Consider the following 22,837-nt stretch of genomic DNA (forward strand, 5'->3'; position numbering starts at 1 on the left):
GTCTTGATCCCGCAGGACCATTATATAATGGGAACTCACCTGAAGAGAGATTACATCATACGGATGCACAGTTTGTTGATGTTATTCATTCAGATATTGATGGTAAATTTCTTCAGTTAATTTTTGTTAAACACTAAATCAATGCTAGATATAATGATGTATCTAAGCAAAGGTTAGCCTGAAAATAATATGTAGATGTAGAGTCCACAATCCATTACTCCTAGGAATTAGTCCTTACCACTTGGAGGAGGCAAAGATTCCCAAACCCCAAGAGCTCTATAAAACCCCTCCCACCTCACATCTACCTCAGTCTTTACTTTGCCTCTATTGCCTCTATTGGAGGGGATCAAAGAATGAAGATCTGCATTTGATTCTTAAGATTCTTAAAATAGAGGGGTTGTCAGTTTATGTTGAGGCACAGTTACCCCCAAGAGTACAGTGCTTGTCAGAGGAATGTATATGGGATATGGTTTGTGGCTCCTTTATCACCTCATGGGAAATTTGTCACAGTCCCTCCATAATTGGTCGCATGGACTTGTCTTTTGCCTCCTTCTATTGATCTACAATATATTACTATTCCATAGCCTCTGCTGATATGTTTCAGTACTGGTTGGTTGTCTACTGGTTGTTTGCTGGTAGTGCCTGTTGGTAAGTATATCTTTTTTTAACATTTAGACACTCTATAGCCTTATTATGGGCACTTATAGTATATATTATTCTCCGTGCTGTTTGCGCGTCAGGTTTTTTGGTGCGCTTACTTAGGGAGTCTCATCTCTGTTTCCAAACAGACAATGTCACTGCATTGGCTTATGTCAACCATCAGGGGGGAATTCACAGTTCCCTTGCTTGATTTTTCGTAATTTTAGCATTTTTTTTGTTATGTTAGAATTTTTTCGTAGTATTAGGTTTATTTAGATTTGTCATTAAGGTTTTTTATTTTTTTGAAGTGTTAGGTTTTTTTAATCATGTAATTTAGGATTTTTAATTGGTAGTTTATTTTATTTTATTAGAATAGTTATGTTAGGTTAATTTACGCCTAGATTACGAGTTTTGCGTTAGAGGATATGCGGTGTTTTGTCTCACCACTCACTTACCTGCAGTGCTGGTATTACGGGTTTTTACAAACCTGTCGTTAAAAGGCAAGAAGTGAGCGTTGAGCAAAATTTTGCTCATTACCGCACTCCAATGCCAGGGCTGCTTAAGTCAGCGGTGAGCTGGTCGTACGTGCTTGTGCACGATTTCCCCATAGGAATTGATTCCTATGGGGAAATAAAAGTTATGTTTACACCTAACACCCTAAACTGAACCCCGAGTCTAAACACCCCTAACCTTACACTTATTAACCCCTAATCTGTTGCCCCTGACATCGCCAACACCTACATTATACTTATTAACCCCTAAACTGCTGCCCCCAACATCGCCGACACCTACATTATATTTATTAACCCCTAATCTGCCGCCCCCAATGTCGCCGCCACCTACATACACTTATTAACCCCTAATCTGCCGTCCCCAACGTCGCCGCAACTATACTAAATGTATTAACCCCTAAACCTAAGTCTAACCCTAACCCTAACACCCCCTAACAAATATAATTTAAATAAATCTAAATACAATTCCTATCATTAACTACATTATTCTGATTTAAAACTAAATACTTACCTATAAAATAAACCCTAAGCTAGCTACAATATAACTAATAGTTACATTGTAGCTAGCTTAGGATTTATTTTTATTTTACAGGCAAGTTTGTATTTATTTTAACTAGGTAGAATAGTTAATAAATAGTTATTACCTATTTAATAACTACCTAGCTAAAATAAATACAAAAGTACCTGTAAAATAAAACCTAACCTAAGTTACACTAACACCTAACACTACACTATAATTAAATACATTAACTAAATTAACAATTAAATCAATTAAATTAAATTAGTTAAAGTACAAAAAACCCAAAACACTAAATTACAGAAAATAATAAACAAATTACAAGATATTTAAACTAATTACACCTAATCTAATACCCCTATCAAAATAAAAAAAAAAACCAAAATAAAAAAAACCCTAGCCTAAACTACCAATAGCCCTTAAAAGGGCCTTTTGCTGGGCATTGCCCCAAAGTAATCAGCTCTTTTACCTGTAAAAAAAATACAAACAACCCCCCAACAGTAAAACCCACCACCCACACAACCAACCCCCCAAATAAAATACTATCTAAGAAAACCTAAGTTCCCCATTGCCCTGAAAAGGGCATTTGGATGGGCATTGCCCTTAAAAGGGCAGTTAGCTCTTTTGCAAGCCCAAACCCTAATCTAAAAATAAAACCCACCCAATACACCCTTAAAAAAAATCTAACACTAACCCCCTGAAGATCGATTTACCGGGAGAAGTCTTCATCCAAGCCGGGCCGAAGTCCTCAACAAAGCCGGGAGAAGTCTTCATCCAAGCTGGGCGAAGTAGTCCTCCAGATGGGCAGAAGTCTTCATCCAGATGGCATCTTCTATCTTCATCCATCTGGTGCAGAGCAGGTCCATCTTCAAGATATCTGACGCGGAGCATCCTCTTCATCCGACGACTAAAGACGAATGAAGGTACCTTTAAGTGACGTCATCCAAGATGGCATCCCTTAGATTCCGATTGGCTGATAGAATTCTATCAGCCAATCGAAATTAAGGTAGAAAAAATCATATTGGCTAATACAATCAGCCAATAGGATTGAAGTTCAATCCTATTGGCTGATCCAATCAGCCAATAGGATTGAGCTTGCATTTTATTGGCTGATTGGATTAGGGGTTAATAAGTGTAGGTAGGTGGCGGCGACATTGGGGGCAGCAGATTAGGGGTTAATAAATATAATGTAGGTGTCGGCGATGTTGGGTGCATCAGATTAGGGGTTCATAAATATAATGTAGGTGACGGCGGTGTCCGGAGCGGCAGATTAGGGGTTAACATTTTTATTATAGTGTTTGCGATGTGGGAGGGTCTCGGTTTAGGGGTTAATAGGTAGTTTATGGGTGTTAGTGTACTTTTTAGCACTTTAGTTATGTGTTTTATGCTACGGCGTTGTAGTGTAAAAGTCTTAAAGAGACAATAAACCCAAAAATTTTCTCTCATGATTCAGACAGAGAATACAATTTTAAACAACATTCCAATTTACTTCTGTTATCTAATTTGCTTCTTTCTTTAAATATCCTTTGTTGCAGAAATAGCAATGCACATGGGTCAGCCAATCACACGAGACATCTATGTGCAGCCACCAATCAGCAGCTACTGAGTCTGTCTAGATATGCTTTTCAGGAAAGAATATCAAGAGAATTAAGCAAATTAGATAATAGAAGTAAATTAGAAAGTTGTTTAAAATTGTATTCTCTATCTGAATCATGAAAGAAAAAATGTGGGTTTAATGTCCCTTTATCTACTGACTTTAGAATGCGTTACGGATCTTGACAGGGTAGGGTGTACTGCTTACTTTTTGGCCTCCCAGGACAGACTCGTTATACCGGCGCTATGGAAAGTCCCATAGAAAAAAGACTTTACGAAGTTTACATAAGTCGTTTTGCGGTAAGGCCAACGAAGTGTGCAGTGACCCTAAACCTTCAAGACTCGTAATAGCAGCGGGCGTAAAAAAACAGTGTTAGGACCTCTTAACGATGCTTTTTTACCCTAACGCACAACTCGTAATCTAGCCGTTATAGTTTAATCTTAGTTTTATTTTATTTCACAGGTAAGTTTTTATTTATTTTAAGATAGTTATATTGTAACTTTTAATTTAAAGTTAGGGAGGTGTTAGTTGTAGAAGTTAATAGTTTAATGTAGTGTTTTGCGATGTGGGGAGCCAGCAGTTTATGGGTTAATAAGTTTAGTTTATTAGTTACGATGTAGGCGGCTGGCAGTTAAGGGGTAAATAGGTATAGTTTATTAGTTCCGATGTGGGGGGCTGGAGGTTTAGTGGTTAATACTCTATTATAGTGTTGGCGATGTGGGGGCGGCGGTTTAGGGGTTAATAGGCTTAGTTTAGTGTCGGCGATGTGGGTGGGCAGCAGATTAGGGGTTAATAGGTGTAATATAGTATTTGCAAAGCGGTTTAGGGGTTAAAAAGTAGTTTATGGTTGTTAGCGTACTTTGTAACATTTTAGTTATGAGTTTTGTGAAACATTTTTGTTTCGCAAAATCCATAACTACTGCTCTCAGATTTCAGAATGGCTCACAGCGGTATAGGCTACAAAGCATGCATTTTAGCCTAACCGCACAACCAGTAATACAGCGCTATGAAAATACCGCACTCAAACGTAATTTTTTGAGTGCGGAATGGAGAGTTGCGTAAAGGCTAAAATGCTTGCGGTATAGCTATACCGGTGCGACTTGTAATATGTGTTACCTGCCATTCCACATGCAATGGCCAATTTTTCAGCGGTATAGCCGTACCGCACCATAACACAAAACTTGTAATTTAGCCAAATGTTTTTTTAAATCCCTCCCATTATGCTATTACTCATGGACTCCACAGCTTGGGTATTAGTGCTCAGGAGTAATGGATCATGGACTCTCATCACCTGTATGAAAAAAAACATAATTTATGCTTACCTGATAAATTCATTTATTAATTAATTTATTTCATGGTAGTGAGAGTCCATGAGACCCCAGCCTTTGATTTTGGGTTTAGTATTTTCTTTAGCACATATTTTTCCCTGCTCCTTTTTATGGCTCTTTTATTTCTTTTTGTTACCTAATTTTGGCCTAGATTTGGAGTTTTGCGTTAGAAGGGGTGCGTTAGCTACGCATGCTTTTTTTTGGCCGCATTTTTTAAATACCGCTGGTATTTAGAGTTCACAGAATGGCAGCGTTTTCAGTGCGTTAGGCTCCAAAAAGTGAGCGTAGAGCATAATTTACCGCCACTGCAACTCTCAATACCAGCGGTGCTTACGGCCGCGGCCAGCTTCAAAAACGTGCTCGTGCACAATTCCCCCATAGGAAACAATGGGACAGTTTGAGCTGAAAAAAAACCTAACACCTGCAAAAAAGCAGCGTTCAGCTCCTAACGCAGCCCCATTGTTTCCTATGGGGAAACACTTCCTAAGTCTGCACCTAACACCCTAACATGAACCCCGAGTCTAAACACCCCTAACCTTACACTTATTAACCCCTAATCTGCCGCTCCGTACACCGCCGCAACCTACATTATAGTTATGTACCCCTAATCTGCTGCCCCTAACACCGCCGACCCCTATATTATATTTATTAACCCCTAATCTGCCCCCCACAACGTCGCCGCCAGCTACCTACAATTATTAACCCCTAATCTGCCGACCAGACCTCACTGCTACTATAATAAAGTTATTAACCCCTAATCCGCCTCACTCCTACCTCAATAACCCTATAAGAAATAGTATTAACCCCTAATCTGCCCTCCCTAACATCGCCGACACTTAACTTCAATTATTAACCCCTAATCTGCCGACCGCACCTCGCCGCTACTCTAATAAATGTATTAACCCCTAAAACTAAGTCTAACCCTAACACTAACACCCCCCTAAGTTAAATATATATTTATTCTAACAAAATAAATTAACTCTTATTAAATAAATTATTCCTATTTAAAGCTAAATACTTACCTGTAAAATAAATCCTAATATAGCTACAATATAAATTATAATTATATTGTAGCTATTTTAGGATTTATATTTATTTTACAGGCAACTTTGTATTTATTTTAACTAGGTAGCTATTAAATAGTTCTTAACTATTTAATAGCTACCTAGTTAAAATAATTACAAAATTACCTGTAAAATAAATCCTAACCTAAGTTACAATTAAACCTAACACTACACTAGCAATAAATTAATTAAATAAAATACCTACAATTAAATACAATTAAACCTAACACTACACAATCAATAAATTAATTAAATATAATACCTACAAATAAATACAATTAAATAAACTAACTAAAGTACAAAAAATAAAAAAGAACTAAGTTACAAAAAATAAAAAAATATTTACAAACATTAGAAAAATATTACAACAATTTTAAACTAATTACACCTACTCTAAGCCCCCTAATAAAATAATAAAGCCCCCCAAAATAAAAAAATGCCCTACCCTATTCTAAAATTAAAATAGAAAAGCTCTTTTACCTTACCAGCCCTTAAAAGGGCCATTTGCGGGCATGCCCCAAAGAATTCAGCTCTTTTGCCTGTAAAAAAAACATACAATACCCCCCCCAACATTACAACCCACCACCCACATACCCCTAATCTAACCCAAACCCCCCTTAAATAAACCTAACACTAAGCCCCTGAAGATCTTCCTACCTTATCTTCACCACACCGGATATCAGCGATCGGTCCAGACTCCGATGTCTTGATCCAAGCCCAAGCGGGGGGCTGAAGACATCCATCCTCCGGCTGAAGTCTTGATCCAAGCGGGCAGAAGAGGACATCCGGACCGGCAAACATCTTCATCCAGGCGGCATCTTCTATGTTCATCCATCCGATGGCGAGCGGCTGATCTTCAAGACCTCCAGCTCGGATCCATCCTCTTCTTCCGACGACTAGACGACGAATGAAGGTTCCTTTAAGGGACCTCATCCAAGATGGCGTCCCTCGAATTCCGATTGGCTGATAGGATTCTATCAGCCAATCGGAATTAAGGTAGGAAAATTCTGATTGGCTGATGGAATCAGCCAATCAGATTCAAGTTCAATCCGATTGGCTGATTGGATCAGCCAATCAGATTGAGCTCACATTCTATTGGCTGATCGGAACAGCCAATAGAATGCGAGCTCAATCTGATTGGCTGATTGGATCAGCCAATCGGATTGAACTTGAATCTGATTGGCTGATTCCATCAGCCAGTCAGAATTTTCCTACCTTAATTCCGATTGGCTGATAGAATCCTATCAGCCAATCGGAATTCGAGGGACGCCATCTTGGATGACGTCCCTTAAAGGAACCTTCATTCGTCGTCTAGTCGTCGGAAGAAGAGGATGGATCCGCGCTGGAGGTCTTCAAGATGGAGCCGCTCGTCATCGGATGGAAGAACATAGAAGATGCGGCTTGGATGAAGATGTTTCCCGGTCCGGATCTACTCTTCTGCCCGAAGATGGAATTCTTCAGCCGCCGCTTGGATCGAGACTTCAGCCGGAGGATGGACGTCACTCTTCAGCCCCCGCTTGGGCTTGGATCAAAACTTCGGAGGCTCTTCTGGACAGATCGGGACCCAGTGTGGTGAAGACAAGGTAGGGAGATCTTCAGGGGCTTAGTGTTAAGTTTATTTAAGGGGGGTTTGGGTTAGATTAGGGGTATGTGGGTGGTGGGTTGTAATGTTGGGGGGGGTATTGTATGGTTTTTTTTTACAGGCAAAAGAGCTGAATTCTTTGGGGCATGCCCCGCAAAGGGCCCTTTTAAGGGCTGGTAAGGTAAAAGAGCTTTTCTATTTTAATTTTAGAATAGGGTAGGGCATTTTTTTATTTTGGGGGTCTTTGTTATTTTATTAGGGGACTTAGAGTAGGTGTAATTAGTTTAAAATTGTTGTAATATTTTTCTAATGTTTGTAAATATTTTTTTATTTTTTGTAACTTAGTTCTTTTTTATTTTTTGTACTTTAGTTAGTTTATTTAATTGTATTTATTTGTAGGTATTGTATTTAATTAATTTATTGATAGTGTAGTGTTAGGTTTAATTGTAACTTAGGTTAGGATTTATTTTACAGGTAATTTTGTAATTATTTTAACTAGGTAGCTATTAAATAGTTCTTAACTATTTAATAGCTATTGTACCTGGTTAAAATTATTACAAAGTTGCCTGTAAAATAAATATTAATCCTAAAATAGCTACAATATAATTATAATTTATATTGTAGCTATATTAGGGTTTATTTTACAGGTAAGTATTTAGCTTTAAATAGGAATAATTTATTTAATAAGAGTTAATTTATTTCGTTAGAATAAAATTATATTTAATTTAGGGGGGTGTTAGGGTTAGGGTTAGAATTAGCTTTAGGGGTTAAAAAATTTATTAGAGTAGCGGTGAGGTCCGGTCGGCAGATTATGGGTTAATGCTTGAAGTTAGGTGTAGGCGATGTTAGGGAGGGAAGATTAGGGGTTAATACATTTATTATAGAGTGAGGCGGATTAGGGGTTAATACATTTATTATAGTAGCGGTGAGGTCCGGTTGGCAGATTAGGGGTTAATAAGTGTAGGCAGGTGGAGGCGACGTTGGGGGCGGCAGATTAGGGGTTAATAAATATAATATAGGGGTCGGCGGTGTTAGGGGCAGCAGATTAGGGATACATAGGGATAACGTAGGTGGCAGCGGTGTGCGGTCGGCAGATTAGGGGTTAAAAATTTTTAATAGAGTGGCGGCGATGTGGGGGGACCTCAGTTTAGGGGTACATAGGTAGTTTATGGGTATTAGTGTACTTTAGAGCACAGTAGTTAAGAGCTTTATGAACCGGCGTTAGCCCAGAAAGCTCTTAACTCCTGGCTTTTTGCTGCGGCTGGAGTTTTGTCGTTAGATTTCTAACGCTCACTTCAGCCACGACTCTAAATACCGGCGTTAGAAAGATCCCATTGAAAAGATAGGATACGCAATTGACGTAAGGGGATCTGCGGTATGGAAAAGTCGCGGCTGGAAAGTGAGCGTTAGACCCTTTCCTGACTGACTCCAAATACCAGAGGGCGGTAAAAACCAGCGTTAGGAGCCTCTAACGCTGGTTTTGACGGCTACCGCCAAACTCTAAATCTAGGCGTATGTTTGGCTATACATTAGACTGAGGTACATGTGAGGTAGGAGGGGTTTGGGAATATTTGCCTCCTCCTATAGTGGTAAGGAAGAGTAATTCCCAGGAGTAATGGATCGTGGACTCTAACCACCATGAAATTAATAAATGTATCTGGTAAGCATAAATTATGTTTTTTTTAATATACATATTTTCTGAAGACCAAGCTTCTATGACAGAAAAACAGAAAATTGAATTCTCTATCTGAATCGGGAATTTTGACTTTACTCTTTATTACTAGTTACATTTTTCGCCTGATGTTTCTTAATTAGTGTTGAAACTAATCATGATAGTAGCCTTTTGTATATACCTGCTATTCATGAATTGCCTTACAGTTTTGCTATTGAAATCGAAAGTGTGTTTCATGAATTAACAACTATTTCTCTAATTAAGTAATTATCCAAATCACTTCTGAACCTTCTAACATCTAACTTGTAAAAAATAAAATAGAGATGACAGCGCTTCAAATTAGCTCAGGCACATAATCCAGTATTTGCCACTTCCAGTGCAGCCAAAAAAACAAGGAGAGATTCAAGCCTTTTATAATAACAACAGGTTGTTCTTTTTATTTAAGTTGAGATCATCATCCAGTACGTTCAGTAGTATTAGATAAATTGGAGCATATTTATAAGTTGGTATTGTACCCCTAGGCACTGACAGCAATGGATTGCAACCCTATTGCAGTTGTTCACCACTCTATTTAATTGGAAATTTAAAAAAATATGTCTTTAAAAGTTCATGGCCTTATGGTGCATCAGAATAAATGTTAAATTATTTCCTTAAAAGATGATGAAATATGTTTGTTCCTGGCACGTATGTTGCATCGCTTCATCTTTCCAGTTACATGTGTAGATAAGTTAGCCAGCTGCTTTATCTACATTTATCAACATTTTAAATAGTTGTTCCACTTAAATAAAATATTACACAACAATATTTCTGAACTGACGGTGCCAACCTCTTAAATTCAAATAAAAAAAGCTGAATTTTGGACAGGGCGTGGGCACATTTATCTTATAAAGTTTTAAAAGGCTTCAGAAAGAGTATAAACAAGTTATAATATTTATGTATAATACAAGATACAGAAAACTTGTAATAACACAATAGAATAACAAAGTGATAAGAAATGTGTTGGCAGTGTACACAAAATAAAGGATATGTGATAAATAATGGGAGTCCCAAAACCTTCTTATTTGAATGGATAACCATTAAAATTTGAAAAGAAAAGGAAACCAATAGGGAAGTCCTGTAAAAGATGAATATATTCTGTAGACAAACAGGGATTGTACTCACATGGTCTGGAGCTATAACTCAATGTATTAGCCCAATACATAAAATCCTCCACAGCTGGTAAAGGACCAATAAACGTCTTGAAAGGTTAAAAACAAATCTGCACTAGATGCTACAAACGTTAGTATTTTGTGTATACTGACCAACAAATTTATGTGTTTGGCCACAGGTACTCCCTAGCGGCAAATTGCCATTTGTTCATAAGGACAGTTACAGTATCTCATCTCTATCTAGGGTTGCCATGTTTCCAGTATTCAACTGAATACTCCAGTACGTCTGCAGGAGTAAAATCTTCTAAAAAATACTGGACAATTAAAAGTCCAGTTTTTAAAGTCATTGGGTGTTAGCTGAATGTAAAAGGCCTCATATGCCTCAATTCATTACAAATATAGAGAATAAAGAAGTGAGGGGCAGTCGAGGCAGACAAATCCCTACTGTTTGTGTGTTACTGGCAACCAAAGTCATAAAATGATTGATTTGTATGTTACTTGCAGCCAAAGGGTAAAATGACTGTTTACTTGTGAAACATATATGTGGTGGGATCAAGAGTGGGGGATAAGGTAGAGCTTTTGGAAGGGACATTGTATGATCCCCCTGACCAATCCATCATGCCCAGTGATCTACATATTGTCCTGTATTTTTGTGGAGGACAACTGGCAGCCCTAGCTCTATTGGTACACAGTAACACATGCCCATCCCAAAAGCTTACATATATTTGAATGCCTCTTTAATAAGTACTGTACGTACTGTATTATGCTTATTGTTGTCCTCATTGCCTGTATTTTGGATCTTGATTTCAGCTCTTGGCTACAGAGAATCTTTAGGACACATTGATTTTTATCCAAATGGAGGAATTGATCAACCTGGTTGTCCTCAGACTATTTTATCTGGTAAGCTTGGGAAGAATATAATGATGCTCAATTCATAAATAAAAATACTAGTTTGAAGACTTGGGTAATGGTTTGTTAGGTAATTTCCTAAAACTAGGTTAGCGTGGGAAATAATCATAGTTCTATTAGGGTAAAATGTTAAAGAGATGTGAAAATCAAAATGACACGTGTGATTAAAAGCCTTTCCAATTTACTTTTATTCTCAAGTTAACTTTTTTTTCGTTGTTGAAAATCATACCTAGGAAGGCTCATGAACATGCCTCTTCTCATTGGCTCATCCAATTTGTTCAGCTAGGTCCCAGCAGGGCATTGCTGCTCTAGAGCTGGCTTTAAAGAGACACTAAATACTAAATACAGTTCTAGCACCTCCCTCTAATCATGGGTGCAGCCATTATGGAACCTAGGTTACACTACAGGTATCTGAATTGCGGCACATGTGCAAATAGGCCATCACTGGAATGCAGTGACAGATATTTTTCAACATGGCAGCACCAATGGCTAAAGGGAGACAGGGAGAAACCTCAGTACTGTGTATAAAATGTATTTAGTGTTTAGTGTCCCTTTAACTATGTGTTAAACCCCTTTGCAGGTATTACACACATAGCTATATGCAAGAAAATATAAAATCATCTTACACATTAAGTGCACATTTATATTTCTGTAATTTAATGAATACATTATTACCTCAAGAAAACATTCCAATGTTCTACACATAGCAGAATATGTTCTAAGTATTTCTAAATAGATATTCATATATATATATATATAATGTTATAGATATATATTGTACCAAAATACTATCAGATTATATGAATAAATAGAACATATACTCCTATGTGTAGAACATTAGAATGTGAAATATTCATATTTTCATGTCGGGTTAGTGCACATGAGAATATGTGATTGGGTTTGCACGCAAGTAGGGTGTTATTCCCCCCCCCCCCCCCTTTTTTGCTTTATTTACCTCTGTGGGGTAAATACGTTAACACGTCAGGTTAGCGCGAGCGCCATAACTTTTTATTTTTAACTTATAATAGCAGCGCAACCTAAAGTTTTCTTCTAGTGCAATTAGCGTTCTAGCTAAATTGCGCCTTACTTGTAATCTAGTCCTAAATAAATGCTAGATAGAATGATGCATTCCAAGAAAAGATTAGTCTGGGAATAACATGTACGTATATGTATTTTTTAAAGTTTAATTAGTTTTTTAAATAGTGACAAAATAAGTGTAAAGTTTTACTGACTATAAAACAATGTGAGCTGCCATGTGAAATTCAGATACCCTGCGTTGCGGCTGCCCACTTCAAAAGTATTTTTTGTGAGCTAATGGTTTGAACTGTTCTCCAATCCGTGCTTTAGTCATACGGCATGCACACAATTTTTTTGTTGTAGCAAGAGCACCGATTAGAGTGAGCTCAAACCGCTAGCTCACAAATGAAGTAGAATGCTGGTGCGCGGGGTATTTGAATTTCAGTGCTACATTAAAAAGTAAGTTAAAGCATATCTTCATTAACACTGATTATTAAACTCCATCTAAAATATTGCTAGGATTTTGGATCCGTTTATATAAAGGAAAAAGTTTACCATCACTTTAACCTATTAAACTGGAGTTAATATATACAGTATGTATTTCTATTGGTATATAACTAAATCAGTAATTATCTAAAATAACTGGAAAAATAACTAAAACTGAAACCTTTATGTAGGAATCATGATTTAAATTGAGTCTTAGGGGTAAATTTACTAGAGTGCAAGCGGACATGATACAATGGGGCATATGTATCAAACTCCGAATGGAGCTTGATGCCCTGTGTTTCTGGCGAGCCTGCAGGCTCGTCAGAAACACAAGTTATGAAGCAGCGGTCACAAAGACCACTGCTCCATAACCTGTCCGCCTGCTCTGAGCAGGTGGACAGACATCGCCGGAAATCAACTCGATCGAGTACGATCGGGTTAATTGACACCCCCCTGCTGGCGGCCCATTGGCCTAGAGTCTGCAGGAGGCGGCTTTGCACCAGCAGCTCTTGTGAGCTGCTGGTTCAATGCTGAATACAGCGAGCGTATTGCTCGCCGTATTTAGCGAAGTCTGGTGGATCTGATCCGCACTGTCGGATCAGGTCCGCCAGACTTTGATAACTTGGGGCCAATGTATACATAATGCATACTCTGTTGGCATTTATCATTGCACCAGCAGTTCTTGTGAACTGCTGGTGCAATACCGCCCCCTGCAGATTTGCAGGGGGTGTCAGTCAACCTGATCATATTCGATCGGGTTGATTTCTGTCTGCCGACTCAGAGCAGGCAGACAGGTTATGGAGCAGCGGTCTTTAGACCGCTGCTTCATAACTTCTGTTTCTGGTGAGCCTTCACGGGGCATCAAGCTCCATACGGAGCTTGATAAATTGACCCCTTACTGACTATTGATTTAAATTCTTATTTAAATAGATTTGATTTAAATCAAATTCACCATATATATATTTAAATAAATAAAATTCCATCTCAGACACGATAAGCACAGTCGAACATTAGTAGCAACTGCCAGGGTGCACTTAAAGTGAAGGTAAACTTTGATGAATGAATGCCCGGTTTTTAAAAATACTATTAAAAACAGGGGCACTTTCATTCATCAAAGTTTACAAAGCATCCGTTTTGTTTATAAACTTACCTTCTCTTCACAGCCTAGAGCAGCTCCCCCACACGGAGATCCTCTATTCACACGTCAGCAATGACTAATCCGGCTTTCTCCAATCACGGATTTTCCCCAGGGGAAACATTGCCTGAGGACATGCCGTGATTGGAAGAAGCCGGATTAGTCATTGCTGACGTGTGAATAGAGGATCTCCATGTGGGGGAAGCTGCTCCGGCTGTGAAGAGGAGAGATGTAAGTTTTTAAACAAAACGGCTGCTTTCTAAACTTTTATGAATAAAAGTGCCCCTGTTTTTAATAGTATTTTTAAAAACCGGGCTTTCATTCATCAAAGTTTACCTTCACTTTAACATTACCATAAAAAGTTCAATAAGAAAAAAATGCACTCACTGGTCTTAAATAAATAAAACTTTATTCCATAACATAAAAAGCATAATGTTTTGGTGCCCTTATGGCACCTTTGTCAAATGCCAAAATGGTTCACAAAGCATGAACCTTAAACCAATTTTAATGGGAATAAATGCTTTATTTGCACAAGACCAGCGAGTGCCTTTTTTCCTTATTGAACTATATATATATATATATATATATATATATATATATATACAGTATCCCACAAAAGTGAGTACACCCCTCACATTTTTATAAATATTTTATTATATCTTTTGATGAGACAACACTGAAGAAATTACATTTTGCTACAATGTAAAGTAGTGAGTGTACAGACTGTATAACACTGTAAATTTGCTGTCCCCTCAAAATAACTCAACACACAGCCATTGATATCTAAACTGTTGGCAACAAAAGCGAGTATACCCTTAAGTGGAAATGTCCAAACTGAGCCCAAAGTGTCAATATTTTGTGCCATTATTTTCCAGCACTGCCTTAACCCTCTTGAGCAAGGAGTTTACCAGAGCTTCACAGGTTGCCATTGGAGTCCTCTTCCACTCCTCCATGACAAAATCACGGAGCTGGTGGATGTTAGAGACCTTGTGCTCCCCCTCCTTCCATTTGAGGATGCTCCACAGATGCTCAATAGGGTTTAGGTCTGGAGACATGCTTGGCCAGTCTATCACTTTTACCCTCAGCTTCTTTAGCAAGGCAGTGGTCATCTTGGAGGTGTGTTTGGGGTCGTTATCATGTTGGAATACTGCTTTGCGACCCAGTTTCTGAAGGGAGGGGATCATGCTCGGCTTCAGTATGTCACAGTACATGTTGGCAATAATGGTTCCCTCAATGAACTGTAGTTCCCCTGTGCCGGCAGCACTCATGCAGGCCCAGACCATGACACTCCCACCACCATGCTTGACTGTAGGCAAGACACACTTGTCTTTGTACTCCTCACCTGGTTGCTGCCACACACACTTGACACCCTCTGAACCAATTGGATCACAGGACATGGTTCCAGTAATCCATGTCCTTAGTCTGCTTGTCTTCAGCAAACTGTTTGCAGACTTTCTTGTGCATCATCTTTAGAAGAGGCTTCCTTCTGGGATGATAGCCACGCAGGCCAATTTGATGCAGTGTGCGGCGTATAGTCTGAGCACTGACAGGCTGACCCCTTTCCCCTTCAACCTCTGCAGCAATGCTGGCAGCACTCATATGTCTGTTTCCCAAAGATAACCTCTGGATATGACGCTGAGCAAATGCATTTAACTTCTTTGGTCGACCATGGCGAGGCCTGTTCTGGGTGGAACCTCTCCTGTATGGTCTTGCCCACCATGCTGCAGCTCAGTTTCAGGGTCTTGGCAATCTTCTTATAGCCTAGGCCATTTTTATGTAGAGTAACAATTCTTTTTTTCAGATCCTCAGAGAGTTCTTTGCCATGAGGTGCCATATTGAACTTCCAGTGACCAGTATGAGAGAGTGTGAGAGCTATAACACCAAATTTAACACACCGCCTCCCCATTCACACCTGAGACCTTGTAACACTAACGAGTCACATGACATTGGGGAGGAAAATGGCTAAATGGGCCCAATTTGGACATTTCTACTTAGGGGTGCACTCAATTTTGTTGCCAACGGTTTAGATATTAATGGCTGTGTGTTGAGTTATTTTGAGGGGACAGCAAATTTGCACTGTTATACAGGCTGTACACTCACTACTTTTACATTGTAGCAAAGTGTCAATTCTTCAGTGTTGTCACATGAAAAGATATAATAAAATATTTACAAAAATGTGAGGGGTGTTCTCACTTTTGTGAGATTATGTATATATTTATACCTGTATATATTAATTTTGATATATATTTTACAAAATATATATATACATATTTAAAAATGGAAAGAACATTTTTTTATCTATGTGCAGAACATTGGAATGTAAAATATACATAACTCAGGATTTAGCGATGTAGGCCTTGTGCAGTGTTGGGTTAACACATGAACGATAAGTGTTTTTTTGAAAGCACACTCCATTAAAGTATATGGGGAGAATTTAACACTGTCACAAAATCTGAAGTCCTGAAGTTAGCGCGCTGAAGTTTGCACTTTCAGCTTGTAATACGAGTACTAACCCGCCCGCGTTTAAAGTAAATTTTTAGCAGTGTTTGTGCGTGAACAAAAAAAAAATTAGTGCGCCACTTGTAATTTGGCCTTTAATCAGAGGTGGGACATTCTTAACTCTATTTTGGTATATCTTCAACAGAACTGTTATATCCTATTATATAAAAGGCCAAGTGTGTTTGTCCGAAGCTGTCATGCGCAGTAGAGACAGCACGAGGACAAACACACTTGGCCTTACCTGACATGCTGTTGCTGGGAAAGTGGGCGTGGTCGGGGGAAGAGAGAGAAAAAGAGAGGGGGGAGAGAAAGAGCAATAGAGAGGGGGGGAGAGATAAAGAGAGGGGGAAGAGAGAGAAAAAGAGAGGGGTGGAGAGAGAAAAAGAGAGGGGAGAGAGAAAAAGAGAGGGGGAGAGAGAGAGAGAAAAAAAGAGAGGGAGGAGAGAGAGCAATAGAGAGGGGGATAGAGAGAGAAAAAGAGAGGGAGGAGAGAGAGCAATAGAGAGAGGGGGAGAGAGTGCAAAAGAGAGAAGGAGATAGAGAGCAAAAGAGAGGGGGAGAGAGAGTGTGCAAAAGAGGGGGGAGACAGAGAGCACAAAAGAGAGAACGCAAAAGAGAGGGGGGAGAGAGAGAGCGTAAAAGAGAGGGGGGAGAGAGCGCAAAAGAGAGGGGGAGAGAGAAAGCAAAAGAGAGGGGGGAGAGAGAGATCAAAAGAGATGTGGAGTGAGAGAAAGCGCAAAAGAGAGGGGTAGATAGCGCAAAAGAGAGGGGGGAGAGAGCAAAAGAGAGGGGGTGAGAGAAAATGAGAGGTGGAGCGAGAGAGAGCACAAAAGAGAAGGGGAGAAGAGCACAAAACAGAGGGGGAGAGAGAGAGCAAGGGGTGGGACTGCTGTACTGCAAAAAATGGCCCATGTGAACGGGCTGTAGGACTAGTCATTAATAACTAAATAAATAGATAAATAAATATTTTAAAAACATATATTAATAAATGAACACTTATTTTTAACTGTAAAGTTACGCAGATTTATTTGCTTACAGCCCTTTGCCTGTACAGCTTCTCAAATTATAATTGTTTCTAATATATTTTCCTAATGTCTAAATGCCAATATCATTGCTGTCTGTGGTATATTTTGGATCATAGCTATAAAATACACACACATAGCAATAAACCGGTATTTACTATTTCACGCAGGCATAGTTTGGCATTTATTTTCAAAATATGAAATGTCATTATATTATGTTTATTTTATTGAATTAAAGTCACTGTAAATTAACCAATAGTTTCTACAAGGGTGACTGTTTGAAGTGATTCAATTTTATTTTATTTAGCTAGAACACTGGCTTACAATCCTGTCCTTAGACCTCCCTAACAGGGCAGTTTTTTCAGGATTACCTTGGGTGAGAACAGGTTAAATTACCATGTTTACTAAGATGATTAATTCACCTTTGCTCTCGTTCAGATATCCTCAAAATCGGACCTGTTAAGAAGCCGTGAGGACAGGTTTGAAAACCAATGAGCTAGATCCAATGAATAGATGTGACCATTTCCCTTATTAAAATTATCAACCATTTTTTTTTTATTTCAGCACTTTCTATAACCTTATATAAAATTATGATTTACCATGAAAGTGCTTTAATACTATACTATACTAATAAACACATTACTTAATGCATATATATTGTTTCAGGTATTAATTATATACTTTTTTTTTTTAATACCCAGGATCGGAATATTTTAAGTGTGATCACCAGAGATCAGTATTTTTGTACCTGTCTTCAATACATGGGAGTTGTAACATTGAAACATTTCCCTGTACAAGTTACAAGGATTATAGTATAGGAAAATGTACCAATTGCAATGAGTTTTTACCCTTGAAATGCCCAACTTTAGGTAAGTCTTTATGCTGTACATAAATATATATATTGTACAAATACAAGTAAACAATTAAAGGGACACTAAATAGATTTCATGCATCTCCCTCTAATCATGGTTGCTTCCATTTTGTTACCTAGGTTACACTGCAGGTATCTGAATGAGAGTTGTTGCACTTGCGCAAACAGGTCAACACTGGAATGTGGGAAAGATAGATTTCAACATGGCAGCACTATGACTAGAGGGAGGTGGGGAGTAACCTCAATACTATGTTTATAAAATGTATTTAGTGTTAATGTCTCTTAAAGGGACAGTCTAGGCCAAAATAAACTTTCATGATTCAGATAGAGCATGTAATTTTAAACAATTTTCCAATTTACTTTTATCACCAATTTTGCTTTGTTCTCTTGGTATTCTTAGTTGAAAGCTTAACCTAGGAGGTTCATATGCTAATTTCTTAGACCTTGAAGCCCACCTCTTTCAGATAGCATTTTAACAGTTTTTCACCACTAGAGGGTGTTAGTTCACGTATTTCATATAGATAACACTGTGCTCGTGCACGAGAAGTTATCTGGGAGCAGGCACTGATTGGCTAGACTGCAAGTCTGTCAAAAGACCTGAAAAAAAGGGGCAGTTTACAGAGGCTTAGATACAAGATAATCACAGAGGTTAAAAGTATATTATTATGAATGTGTTAGTTATGTAAAACTTGGAAATGGGTAATAAAGGGATTATCTATCTTTTAAAACAATAAAAATTCTGGTGTAGACTGTCCCTTTAAGGCTTTTAGGGTTAAAAATTATAAGAATTTAAAAATGAATGCTTGCTCATAACCTGCCAATAAAACATCTGACTCATGTTATTTTACAGTGTTTGAAACTCTATGGAAATTTTTTTTTCATTCTTAGATTATTTTGTATTGCATTGCATTATACATGCGATGCCATATTTAATTAACATGTTATATTAAAACATAAGAATACAGGTGCTTTCTCATTTCCAAAGCACTAAAGCTAAAATGTGCCTTTCTAAATTTCTTTTAGGGACATTTCATTACTGACAAACACCTAGATTACAAGTTTTGCACTATAGAGGGTGTGAAACGAACGCAACAAAAGTTGCGTTATTTCACCCTCCATAGCGCTGCCATTACAAGTTTTTAAAAAGCCGCCATGTGCATGCGATATGGTGGTGATGAGCTCCATACCGCACAAAATCCAAGGGCTGATTTGACATGCTCGTACACACTTTTCCCATAGACATCAAAGGGGAGAGCATGTTAGAAAAAACCTAACATCTGAAGCGTGGAATGACGATCGCCGTAACGCAACCCCATCAATGTCTATGTGGAAAAAAAGTTATGTTTAAACCTAACACCATAACATATACCCCTAGCCTAAACACCCCTAATCTGCTGCCCCCGACATCGCCGACACCGAAATAAAGTTATTAACCCCTAATCGCCGCCACCTACCTACATTTATTGACCCCTAATCTGCCATCCCCAACGTCGCCGCCACTATTCTAAATTTATTAACCCTTTAACCCCTTAATGACCGGACCATTTTTCAATTTTCTTACCCTTAATGACAATGGCTATTTTTACATTTCTGCAGTGTTTGTGTTTAGCTGTAATTTTCCTCTTACTCATTTACTGTACCCACACATATTATATATCGTTTTTCTTGCCATTAAATGGACTTTCTAAAGATAACATTATTTTCATCATATATTATAATTTACTATAAAAAAATATAAAATATGAGGAAAAAATTGAAAAAATCACACTTTTTCTAACTTTGACCCCAAAAATTTGTTATACATCTACGACCACCAAAAAACACCCATGCTAAATAGTTTCTAAATTTTGTCCTGAGTTTAGAAATACCCAATGTTTACATGATCTTTGCTTTTTTTGCAAGTTATAGGGCAATAAATACAAGTAGCACTTTGCTATTTCCAAACCACTTTTTTTAAAAATTAGCGCTAGTTACATTGGAACACTGATATCTGTCCGTAATCTCTGAATATCCCTTGACATGTATATATTTTTTTTTTAGAAGACATCCCAAAGTATTGATTTATGCCCATTTTGGTATATTTCATGCCACAATTTCACTGCCAAATGCGAGCAAATAAAAAAATCGTTCACTTTTTCACAAATTTTGTCACAAACTTTAGGTTTCTCACTGAAATTATTTACAAACAGTTTGTGCAATTATGGCACAAATGGTTGTAAATGCTTCTCTGGGATCCTCTTTGTTCAGAAATACCAGACTTATATGGCTTTGGCATTGCTTTTTGGTAATTAGAAGGCCACTAAATGCCGCTGTGCACCACACGTGTATTATGCCCAGTAGTGAAGGGGTTAATTAGGGAGCTTGTAGAGACCTTGAAGGGTTAATTTTAGCTTTAGTTTAGTGTAGTAGACAACCCAAAGTATTGATCTAGGCCCATTTTGGTACATTTCATGCCACCATTTCACCGCCAAATGCGAGCAAATAAAAAAAAAGTTACATTTTTCACAAACTTTAGGTTTCTCACTGCAATTATTTACAAACAGCTTGTGCAATTATGTCACAAATGGTTGTAAATGCTTCTCTGGGATCTCTTTTGTTCAGAAATAGCAGGCATATATGGCTTTGGCGTTGCTTTTTGGCAATTAGGAGGCCACTAAATGCTGCTGCGCACCACACTTGTATTATGCCCAGCAGTTAAGGGGTTAATTAGGTAGCTTGTAGAGAGTTTGCAGGGTTAATTTTAGCTTTAGTGTAGAGATCAGCCTCCCACCTGACACATCCCACCCGCTGATCCCTCCCAAACAGCTCTCTTCCCTCCCCCACCCCACAATTGTCCCCGCCATCTTAAGTACTGGCAGAAAGTCTGCCAGTACTAAAATAAAAGGTGTTTTTTATTTATTTATTTATTTTTTTAATTATTAATCTGTGATGGACCCCTGCCTTAGCCCCCAACCTCCCTGATCCCCTCCAAACAGCTCTCTAACCCTCCCAACCTACCTATTTGCCACCATCTTGGGTACCCAGTTTTCCCCAAAAAAGAAAGGTTTTTTTTTTTTTTTTTTTTATTTTTTTGCTAAACACAGCTTTTTCTGTAGTGTAGCTGCCCCCCCCCAATAACCCCATCCCCCTACCCTAGCAGATCCTATTATTTTAAGAAGAAAAAAAACGTTTTCTGCCCCCACCTCTCTCTTCTCTAATAATTGGTGTCAGTGGTTGCTGCGCACGCGCGCGCACATACACACATGCACGCACGCGCGCCCTCGCAGGCCCCCCTCTGCACGCTCCCAGCATCCGGCGTGCACAAAGCACTTGCAGGAACTGGATGCCGGGGAGCGATGGGCCGCCCACCCGCCTCCCCTGTAAGCTCCCACCCACCAACGAACGGCACCATCGCTACCGGTGCAGAGAGGGCCACAGAGTGGCTCTCTCTGCATCGGATGCTTTTCAAAGGGTATTGCAGGATGCCTCAATATCGAGGCATCACTGCAATACCCTGAGAGCTGCTGGAAGCGATTGCGATCGCTTCCAGCACTCTCTTAGACAACTGACGTACCAGGTACGTCCATTGTCACTAACTGACAGTTTTTGCAGGACGTACCTGGTACGTCAGTTGTCACTAAGGGGTTAAACCTAAGTCTAACCCTAACTCTAACACCCCCTAACTTAAATATAATTTAAATAAATCTAAATAAATTACTATCATTAACTAAATTATTCCTATTTAAAACTAAATACTTACCTATAAAATATACCCTAAGCTTGCTACAATATAACTAATAGTTACATTGTAGCTAGCTTAGGGTTTATTTTTATTTTACAGGCAAGTCTGTATTTATTTTAACTAGGTAGAATAGTTATTAAATAGTTATTAACTATTTAATAACTACCTAGCTAAAATAAATACAAATTTACCTGTAAAATAAAACCTAACCTAGGTTACAATAACACCTAACACTACACTACAATTAAATCAATTCCCTACATTAAATACAATTAAATAAATTAAATTAAATTAAATTAGCTAAATCACAAAAAAGCACTAAATTACAGGAAATAAAAAACAAATTACAGTTCTTTAAACTAATTACACCTAATCTAATAGCCCTATCAAAATAAAAAAGCCCCCCCAAAATAAAAAAAACCTCTAGCCTAAACTAAACTACCAATAGCCCTTAAAAGGGCCTTTTGTGAGGCATTGCCCCAAAGAAATCAGCTCTTTTACCTGTATAAAAAATACAAACAACCCCCAAACAGTAAAACCCACCACCCACACAACCAACCCCCCAAATAAAAGCCTAACTAAAAAAACCTAAGCTTCCCATTGCCCTGAAAAGGACATTTGGATGGGCATTGCCCTTAAAAGGACATTTAGCTCTATTGCTGCCCATAGCCCTAACGTAAAAAATAAACCCAACCAATACACCCTTAAAAAATTCTAACACTAACCCCCGAAGATTCACTTACCGGGAAAAGTCTTCAGCCAAGTGGCAAGATGTCCTCAACGAAGCTAGCAGAAGTGGTACTCCAGACGGGCAGAAGTGGTCCTCCAGACGGGCAGAAGTCTTCATCCAGACAGCATCTTCTATCTTCATCCTTCCGACGCGGTGCTGCTCCATCTTCAAGATATCCGGCGCGGAGCATCCTCTTCAAACAACGTCTTCTTCGGAATGAATATATCTTTAAGTGACGTCATCCAAGATGGCGTCCCTTAGATTCTGATTGGCTGATAGAATTCTATCAGCCAATCAGAATTAAGGTAGAAAAAATCCTTTTGGCTGATGCAATCAGCCAATAGGATTGAACTTCAATCCTATTGGCTGATCCAATCAGCCAATAGGATTG

The 22,837-nt window shown here is 38.5% G+C and overlaps 1 protein-coding gene across 1 annotated transcript in view; it reads left to right on the forward strand.

Annotated features, from left to right (window-relative positions):
• LIPI (lipase I) overlaps positions 1-22,837 on the forward strand; it is a 125,958-nt gene that overhangs the window by 46,449 nt on the left and 56,672 nt on the right. The window contains exons 4-6 of the mRNA XM_053706021.1: positions 1-102; positions 10,867-10,956; positions 17,826-17,993. Of these exons, the coding sequence (XP_053561996.1) occupies positions 1-102; positions 10,867-10,956; positions 17,826-17,993 (360 nt within the window). The remainder of the gene's footprint in view (positions 103-10,866; positions 10,957-17,825; positions 17,994-22,837) is intronic.

Source organism: Bombina bombina, chromosome 3 (genome assembly GCF_027579735.1).
Source record: "Bombina bombina isolate aBomBom1 chromosome 3, aBomBom1.pri, whole genome shotgun sequence".
Taxonomy (NCBI): Eukaryota; Metazoa; Chordata; class Amphibia; order Anura; family Bombinatoridae; genus Bombina; species Bombina bombina.